The following is a 10130-nucleotide window of genomic DNA, read 5'->3' on the forward strand; positions in this document are numbered from 1 at the left end:
TCAGCAAAATGAATTAAAATAAGGCCATGTTTCTTTTGAGATAAAACAAAAACTGTACCATAAGTTTTGGTTCTTGACTGCTTAATTTTATGATACTAAATAAAATACTCTGAATTCTGTCACAGGAAAAACAAAAGTAGTGAGAATACATGTGCCAGTACTAGGATTTAAGACGACAACATTCAGGAAAAATATCATACCTGTACTCTGTCCACATGAACTTTCACTCCTCCAACAATTCCCTTTCTAAAGGCTGCCAACATGTCTAATATTGGATTGAATCTGCTCCCTCTGAAATTTGAAACAGAACTCCATCAGTATTGCAATTAGGAAAATACCACACTGCAAACAATGCTTTTATTTCTCTCTACCTTATATTGTCTTCACGGATCAGTACAACAAAGAGTGGACGACCATGCATTTTCCAGTTCTGCTTAATGAACTGCAGTGCATTCTAGGTGGGAAATAATACATTTAAAGTCACAAAATAATATAAATACACAAGCACAACATACCAGAACACACAACATAAGATATTAGCAGAGCTGTCTTAAAGCAACAGCACTGAAAAACACAACAGATTAAAAAAAACCATAGCTAGTAAACTACTAACAGATTTCTTCAATGAATGTAAGCTGCTTTCTAGCACTGCTATCTCACGAGGTTTCTGAAAACTGTCCCACCATATCCACTGATCACAACTAAACCACGGGGGAGGGTGCAGTGTACCGAGCTTGCTGGAGCTACCCAACAAGTGCTTGGGAATCCAGGACCTGAGTCAGCCACTGGCATGGAATAAGTGCTATGACCTTCTGTGCACTGGAAGTAGCTGCACATGCACAGGGGACGTGACGGGTCAGCTTTGTGCCACTGCCTGCATGATGGTCAGTGAAGGAAGGCAATTTTTAATACTTGTGCAAAGCCAAGTAAGATTTCCTCCAGGCAAGGCTTTCATATCTCCCTTAAATAGCCCAGATCATTTATCTTTTCAGCCAAGAACATTTATTTTCCCAGAGAAACAAATGGTAGTTTGCTTGCTGCACTCCAGCATTTCCAGTCACTTTTGGTTGAGCGCTTTTTTTGTCAGACACTCACTAGAGCTTGTACTGGGCTGACAGGATATTCATTGTAATGCACTTTCCAGCATAAACTGCAAGTTTCTTTTTATATTAGAAAAAGATGCCCCATACAGTGTTCCTGTGTCAACCTTCTCTTCTATCAAACTTCACAGTTTATTCTTCTACAGATTCTATTTTTGCCAGTTTCTCAAAGGAAAAGTTATGGATAAATACCTTAATGTCACCAATCAACATCATAACATCCTGAGACATGTAGAAATCACTTAGATCAAAAATGATAGAGTAGCAAACTACAGTCTTTCCTAGTATTCGATAAATCTGTTGAGAGAGAAAGCATCCATTAATCTTTTCTTTAAAATATCTGAAGCACTGAGCAAGCTGAAAAGGGGAAAAAAAAAAAAAGATATTTTGAAACTAAGTAATAATACAGAACAGTTGAACTAAAAATATATATTTAAGATAAAATCTACATAGCTAATTTTAGAAACTCTTTTATTAGGTATGCAGATCTAGTTTCTATCTCAGTTAAAGCAGTTCACTTTGTCACTGTTCAGCCGGTTTTGGCCAAGTGTTCCTGTTACTGGATGTCTAGGAAGCATATGGCAGTTTAAGAGTAAGAGCATGTGCATTCATAATAGCAAAATACAAGACAAGGAATTTAAAATAAGATACACAAAATAGAATTACATTTCAATTCTATTTAAAAACATTCAGATACTAATTCAATATTTATCTGAAATATATATCAATGACAATAATATAAACATTTCTTGCAACAACCTTTGATGTTCCAAGGCATCCTATAGGCCTGTCTGGTCTTCCAGATAATCCCAGTTTGTCATTGACTCCCAACTGGAAGTAAGCCTGTAAAGAAAGAATCATAAAAGCTGAGGGAAGTCTGTATATGAACCTTTCTTGTGCTCCTACTGGGTCTCACACAGGAAGCTGTGTGCATTCTGCTTTAATTAGAAGGCAAGATTCATCAAATGTGATCATTATTTCTATTGGACTTTCTTCCCATACATCCATAGAACAACAATTAATAAAGTGAGAGAACACTAGGTTTGACAAATTTACAGTTCAGAGACCAAATATAATTATTTTCATTTTAATTCTTTTACAGCAAAGAGAAATCAGCTATGTAATTGAAGCAGGAAACACAAGATGCAAGAAGACAAAGACACAAGCAGCCTGCTCCCTGTCACATCCGTCCATCTGTCCTTCCAGTGTAACCTGCGTCACTTCCGCAGACCAGGGCTCTGTGTAGGTGCAGTGTCACAGTTCCCCTTCCCTCCTCGCAACAAGAATTTTGGGAGGATGAAGGGTTTTCACCCTTCTCATGAAGGTGAAAATTCTTAGTACTGGTTTACATGAGAAGAGCGTTGTCTTCTTCAGGGTAAGCAGGGGCGCTGGGTAGGATCCTGAGGCTGTGATTAGGACTCAGGGGCTTAACTTTGGGCATGGGCAAAGCACCAATGTCCTGCCTACCTGCACAGTTTTAAAATTCAATTAAGGCTTCCTGTTTCCTATATTAGGTCTTATTTCTGCCTTCTTACTCATTTTTCTAGTCTAAAATATTTTTTACATCTTCAAATAGCTCACTGAAGTATTTTTTTTACAGGATCCTTTGCATTTATTGTCTGGCCAATTTTGCCTTCTGTAACGCTTTTCCAATGTGGACAAAAAAGTAAAACAGTAACATAGAAACTCTTTAAAGATCTGTAGTCTAATTCCAGTGAAGGTGTGCAAAATTAATGCATCAAGAACAGAAGCAAGAGGGAATTATCTCATTATTCATTGCTAGATTCTTATTAGAGTTAAATTACGGATGCCTCGTATTATTTCAGCTTACATAATTTTGGAAGACTTGCATATTACAGAAATAGTCTTCATTTATTATAGTTTATAAGAATAAAACCATTTAAAAAACCCCTAAGCTGTGAGCAGGACAGTACTAATGTATCAGTTAAACCAGACTGAAAGCTGTAATTCTTTTCCTTATTTGGGCTCAATTAGGTAAGGAACCCACTATTACTAAAACTTCAGCACATTTTCCTAAGCTCAGTGTTTCTTTATGTTATAGGAAGATGATTCAGATGCAAATGAAAGCAAACATTTGAACAAACATTACACTCAATAGCTTTTTACTGCTATCAGCTTGGGGCTTTCCTGACATTGCTCCCGTTTCTGCATTAATCCCAAAAACTATTGAAAAAAGAAAATAAACAAAATTACCTATGTCACCTGTTCATCCAGACTAAGTAATTGTATTCAAGTGGGAAAGGAACAGAAACATCAAAACATTAATAGCTTTAAATAACCCATCTATACATAGCAAAACAAAAAGAATGTTGAATGCCTTTTCATAGTAAATAATGGAGTCTAGAAGAATGGCAGTAGACATTATAATTTAACACTAAAAAGACTTTCATTTTCCTAGATTGTAAAGCATAAAACGTTTCAACAAAAATAGAACTCCAGCAATACTGTAATACTCTCTTCCTTTGAAAACTCTCTCTCTAGCTTGAGGCCTCATGTTGTTCTGCAGTCTACTAAAGCAGATTCATCTTCTAATAGCCTTGCGTCTTCATCTGTTACAATCAAAATGTCAGTTTAGATTCAGCACCAGAGTATCTGAACAAAAGTACAGTTTCGTCCAAGCCCAGCTGCTTCAAGCAGGTTTACGTTTGTTTTTTTTATTAAAATGCCCTTCAATTCTGGAATATTAAAGCTACTATTAGCAAGAAACGGCTGTGAAAGCTGACTGGACTGTTGGGCTGATTTATGAGAGTGAATCAAACTAGAGGAGTTTTTCACACCATCTGTTCCTGTGTTCTTTTATCTGTTATCAGTCTATGCCTGTGGAGCATTCTGCTGTTCTCCTGTACTACACTTCCACTGCATACATACTTGCGCCTTGTCCCATTTTCTTGTTTTTCTCTTCTTCTTCGTTTCTCTCCTCCTGCTTTACTTTGTGGTTCTGTTTACGGGACCCCAACCTACTTCAAATCCCTAATTTTTCTGAATCAACACCTTCCCCTCATCCACTTGTTTCTTTTTGCATTACTTTTGTGGACAAATGTTCATTTAAAGCCTAGAGGTTTAAATTGTTACCACATGCCACTAGACTAGTTCAAGAGGTTCTAATTAAATTCAGTTCAACACTGATGAGAATTGACAGCATCAGAACAGTGAAAACTGAGATCCATGTTCTTGGATCCAAGATTCGCTTCATCTACTGAGCTATTAATATTATTAAAAATTTATTATTCATTCATTATTCTTTGAAAGTGGCTCTAGTCATAAGCCTAATCAGATAATGGAGAGCACCTCGGCTTCAGTGTTCACTGAAACCTTTAGGCACGTACAGCTGACCAGTGTTGGCACATCTTCTAACTGAAAAGCACAAAAGGGTAGGTAGCAAGCTTAAGGAGATGCACGTCTAACAGCTTAACATAAATTCCTATTGTTACAGAAGAGATGTTTAGGTAAGTAACTTTAAAATGCACAACTCCTTACTTTGACAAGTTCTTTTTGAGCCCATATCTGAATTGGTTCCACCTGCTGCGGGGTCTGAGTCTGGATTCCGTATGTGTTCAGAAAAACTTGTAGGCTATGAATGAAATAATGACAAATTTAATGACAAATCACAGGGCAGTATTGCTTTTAACAATTACCTTGGCAGCAGATGAACAAGTAACAGTATTATATTTTACACTTGCCTGAATGCCTTTAGCAAATTTAACATGTCTATTTTTCAACACTTCAGTGCTATGTGCATTCTTAACAGAAGCAAATACATACCGCTGGCTTTCTGCTATCAGGGCCACATGTACTACCACATCATTTTCTAAAGGACCCTAGAAAATGATGAAAAAATATTTATTAACATTGCTAACCCAATATTTTGTTAGATATGGCATGAATAGGGACAATGTTTATTTAAACAATTCATGTGTATGACAGATAACACTAGCTGCATTGCATTTTCTTACTGTGTTAAGAGAACAACACAGGACTATAACTTATGCATCTCAAAACTATGGGAAGACTTGTCCTATCAATAATAATTTGCAAGATGCATTTTTGAGAATTAATAGTAAATAGGTTTCTGATAGTCACTTCCACTGTTTGGTTTATTGACATACTGCTTTGGCACACATTTATGTAAAGAGTGAAATAACTCAGCTGTTTGGGTAACCAATAACATTTGCTTTAAAATAACAGCTTCAACCCTCCACTCTGAAACATGTCCATCAGACAGCTACTCTTTAACGTTATATGGAAGACACATGTTTTATAGGAGACAACAGCACTCCCTTGAGCAGATTGTTAACACAGATACTTTATGTTTGAAATAAGTACTAGTATTTTACATCAGGAAACCACACAAATGTGAATCAGTTCAGCACACTGTGTAAAATCATTGGCTAGACTTCCTGAGTCTTGAAAGGGCAATCCCCCTTTCTTTTCACTGGCAGCGTACGTTAAGAGCTAACATGTGAGACGGCTGAGTAACTCCTTGTTCATTTCTGGCATTCCACGACTGTAAAATCAACAGAACTCAGACCAGGAGACATTTTCATTCCTAAAATCCTTTATGTCTACTTCAGCCTAGAAAATACCAGAACATGAATGACAAAAGTTAAATGCATCTTCTATCAACTGATTATACAAAAACACAGCATTTCCTGGGGAGGCAGATGGATACACATACCCATTTAGAACACAGCGGTCAGAGTGAGCACTTGCTTGTGCAGGCAAATGTGAACCTTGATATCAAGTTAGATCTTACAGAGCTGCAGAAGAAATTCTTTAACAGTTTCCCAGAAGTGTATCAACACTACAATTCCATTAAAAATTTTGGTGGTTTTGCCACATGAAATAAGTTTGTGATGAACAAACATGCAGAAAGAGACCAGATTAAGAAATTGGAAGCTCAAGTGACAGACAAGATTTTCCTCCTGAGAATATCATGGTCATGCTAACAACTGCATTTATACAATCAGTAAAAAAACTCAAACCAGTTCTCTAATCAATGCATTATGCTTATAAAACAAAAAGTGAAGACCCCTCCCAGAAAATGAGACAGCTCCCTCCAAGACTGTATTGATTTATAGACAGCCTGTGGTCTAGCTTGGGGGGTGGTCTTCAGGTTAAGGCTCAACTTCATTATTACTGTATTAATGATGAACTGGGTGGAACTGTGCAAGCATGGACTGTCAGGTGCACCTACACCTGCATATGCTCCATCTCCATGGAGGTGCCTCCTCCAACACCAGTCCTCATGTCTCTCACACACAGACGTACCCGATGACACGACACATTCAGAGCAGCCAGCAAGTGGTGGTTTATTGTGGGACATTAACTAAGCCAACGCACCTGCAGCACAACTGGCACAACAGGAAAAAATAGCCAGACTTTTAAAAGTATTGTGGCAAAATAGAACTATAATGGCCGTACAACCACAGGATTGCTCTAACATGAAATGGAAAGTTACTCTTACTAACATTTAACGTGGCAAGGCCTGGTAGATAACAAATAGTGGTCTAGAGAAACAGTTGAGAATAACAGAGAAAATGCTCATGAAAAAGTATGTCACCCTTTTCAATAATGACAGTGATATACAGCATTTGCTACATATTGAAAAAATAAATGTGGAAAAGCATTACATTCCTAAATATTCGACTAAATAAATCTTCTTGCTGTTAGAAGTTCCATTTCGATGTGCTCCATTTAATATCTGTGTAACAGCACAAGCTATGGTGTTGCTCACACAGCATCAATCACCACCTCCCCAAGACGCTCCAACAGACCCCCTCCTGCCAGGCTCACCCTCCTGCCTGCCGTTTACACACTGGATAGTGGGCACAAGGATCTGTTTTAACTATATTCTGCATGCTGTGCAAATGATACATACACCCCAGTGTTTTCATGAGACCAAGCCAAAAGACAAATTAGTTGTTCTTCTTCCACCTTGCCAACAATAAAAAAATTAATAATAATAAAATAAATAAAAAAAAAGAACAAGGTTATAAACTATTGGAGGAAGGATAAAGGGAAAATCCCCTGACTCCATTCCTGGCATGAGCAGGGAAAGCAGCTCAGTAATGCCCTTCTTCCACACTCTCACTGGACAGATGCTGTCACTCCATGCCTTTCTGCACACATTACCAGGAAATCTCAGAACTCTGAAAAGTATCCATTCATTTTGAAAATGTGAGAAGAAAGTAGGCACAGCGTTCAAGAACACCAAGTAAAATTGTTCCTACTGGGCTTTCCAAGCATATGGAGCAAGATGAGGAAAACAGAAGTAGCATGCCACAGAAGAAATTGTACTTAACCCAAATAATCCACCTTGCTACTACAAAACTACAACTGAGCTGTTACAACACACATCTCCTGGAAGCATCTAAAAACTGCTGAACTGTTTATGGTCAAATCCACTAACACATCACACTTCAATGAATCACAACATTGACACATGTCTTAAATTGTAAAATAACACTTAACCATTTTAGCATTGTGTCAACTGTAGTAGGCAATTGTATTAAGAAAATGAAAGCAAGAATATGCTTATATTTAACATTACAAAACATATCATCCAATATCATACATTTCTCTAAACCACCAAAACCAGACATGCTCTAACCCTAAACATAATTTAGGCAGCTGAAATATCTTAATATATCTCAGTCTACCTACACTTAGTAAATTTACTTCCTTTTTTTACAGTATATCTACTTCCCTGAAAATAAAATAAAAATTAAAAAAAATAAGCCATCTATAATTCTGACTGGTCTCTTCCCAACATCATTAATGGGCATTAACCTTAACGTCTAGCAATTTAACTGAAGACCTCACAAACAATTACTTTGTCTACAAAACAAAACATTAAAAGAATATAGTCATCATGTGCAGTCAGAAGTTAATTAATTGTAATCCTATACAAATATTTCAAGTTAACTCTGATGGTAAATTAGTCTCTTTGACAATTTAGTATGATAATAATTTTTTCTTAAACACGACATGAAATATAAACCAGCAATATATCAGCTTTCATATGCTCCAGTAAAATAGAAACAAAACCAGAAAATCCCCACCTAATTTCTTAAATATTATTGTTACTATACAGGTCCTCTCATTCACTAAATTCTCCCCAAATGCAACAACAAAAACTGCGTTTATAATCTAATCTCTCCTGAACATGGGGACAGTAAAAAGGAATAATAAACTCTTCTAAAACACTCCAGTTCTAAAGAGTTATCCACACTGAAACAAAATGCCCTGTGTTTTCTTCTTTCAATAAAGTGCATGGAGTGTTGATGATTCAATTTTCTCTTTAACTCACAAATGGGATTTAACCTGAAACACCACTGACCATTTTGCATTACATAGCGAGTTACTGGTGCAAAGGAGAACCTCTCTGATTGCTGTGAGACTTCACAATGTTTTGGAACACTGACTAAAACCAGCAAAGAAAATCCTGCCCCAGTACCACCCTGACCTTTCCCCAGGAGGGAACGTATGGAGACCTCTTCCTGAAAATGAAAAATAAGGTTTCTTGGGCATTAAGTTAGAAGAGAAAACATTTCCTCTTCACTACAAACAGACACAATTAGCATTTTAATGACCATTATTTGTTTACAATACTGCTCGTTTGATTCCACAGTTTTCTACAGAAAAGATTATTGTCTTTTACCAGATTTTCTAGGTTGAGTGGTGCATTCACAGCTGCAGTTATATAGGTATACATCGTTACATATATAGTTTTCATAGCAATTTTGCCTTTGTAGCTCTGTACTATCTTACTTTAAGTTCTAGAACATCCTTCAGTGGTGCTCTGAAACAATATGGTTGGAATATTTTAAGTACTTTCCATTGCTTGCTTAAATCTGCATTTATGTATACATCAAACATATTGTTGTAGTGGCACCAAAACCACAAATAAACTGCATCAATTACATTATTCAAAGGCAAGAGTTTACAGAGATTACAGTCAGTGCAATCAAAACATCAAAACATGCCTACATGGAAAACACACTTCTTGAAGACATATTTTCTCAGCACAAGGGTTCAAATAAAGAAAAAAGTTAAAGACTTCTTTTTGGCACATCACCTTCTAAAACATTGTACCTCTGCAGAACTTATTTACACAGGCATCTGAAATTTTTATATAAACTTCTTTATTCCCTACGGGAATAAAACTTGAAAGTGGAAATACATTTCTGTTAAATTTAATTGGACAGTTCTTTAGTTATATGGAAAAGAGAAGAATTAAAAGAGAAGAAACTACTTGGATTTCTGAAGACATAATTAAGATGTGTTGTGTTCTTATTTCTTATTTTATATTTGGCAATTTTCCTGGTACTGATAGCACACACCTCCCTCACACTGGTACATCTATGCATCTGCCCTGATAACTGATCTAATGGCAAAACCACACAAAACACAGCAGCATCTGTTTCAGTACAAACAATGCCCATGAAATTGCAGAACCCCTTGGTTACCACTGCAGAGACACTGACCATAGTGGTCACCATATCTACACTGCTGCTCAGAGGCTACAATGCCGGAGGCCTGATGCCACAGTTGCCTGGAATTCCTTCTAATTCAGAAGTGTGCCTCTTTCTTGTAACCCACATTGAGAAGCAGGTGCAGTATCTTGGACAGTTTTATCATTTACACAACATAGAAAGCACGCATGGTCATCAATAGCCAAGTAACAGCATCACTAGGAAGAACACAGGTTTAAGCACACCAAGGCAATCCCAGAGCTTCTTTCTGTCTTCATTTATATTTATCGTTCCACCTATACACCACTGAAAACAGACATTCCATTCCACTACCTCTTGCATGTGGAAGGACACACACTACTACAGAAATTACAGAAATTGCTCTGCATGTTGGCTTAAGTCAGATTTCTAGAAAGATTTTCAGGTTTAAGAAAGAAAAAAGTAATCCTATCCTTTCTTGATTTCTAGCTTTCAGCTACATCAGTCTCCTTCATTACAAAATGCTCAGGGTTCACCCTGGGAAGGTCTTCTCTTT

At 36.9% G+C, this 10130-nt stretch overlaps 1 protein-coding gene across 1 annotated transcript in view; it reads right to left on the reverse strand.

Moving 5' to 3' along the window:
• Nucleotides 1-200: 200 nt before the first annotated feature.
• PHKB (phosphorylase kinase, beta) overlaps nucleotides 201-10130 on the reverse strand; it is a gene marked incomplete at its 3' end in the record, with an annotated part of 53589 nt that continues 43659 nt past the window's right edge. The window contains exons 15-20 of the mRNA XM_008947300.1: nucleotides 4884-4939; nucleotides 4599-4692; nucleotides 1860-1943; nucleotides 1293-1397; nucleotides 372-454; nucleotides 201-291 (exon numbers count right to left, since the gene is read on the reverse strand). Of these exons, the coding sequence (XP_008945548.1) occupies nucleotides 201-291; nucleotides 372-454; nucleotides 1293-1397; nucleotides 1860-1943; nucleotides 4599-4692; nucleotides 4884-4939 (513 nt within the window). The remainder of the gene's footprint in view (nucleotides 292-371; nucleotides 455-1292; nucleotides 1398-1859; nucleotides 1944-4598; nucleotides 4693-4883; nucleotides 4940-10130) is intronic.

This window comes from Merops nubicus, unplaced genomic scaffold (genome assembly GCF_000691845.1).
Source record: "Merops nubicus isolate BGI_N331 unplaced genomic scaffold, ASM69184v1 scaffold18669, whole genome shotgun sequence".
NCBI lineage: Eukaryota > Metazoa > Chordata > Aves > Coraciiformes > Meropidae > Merops > Merops nubicus.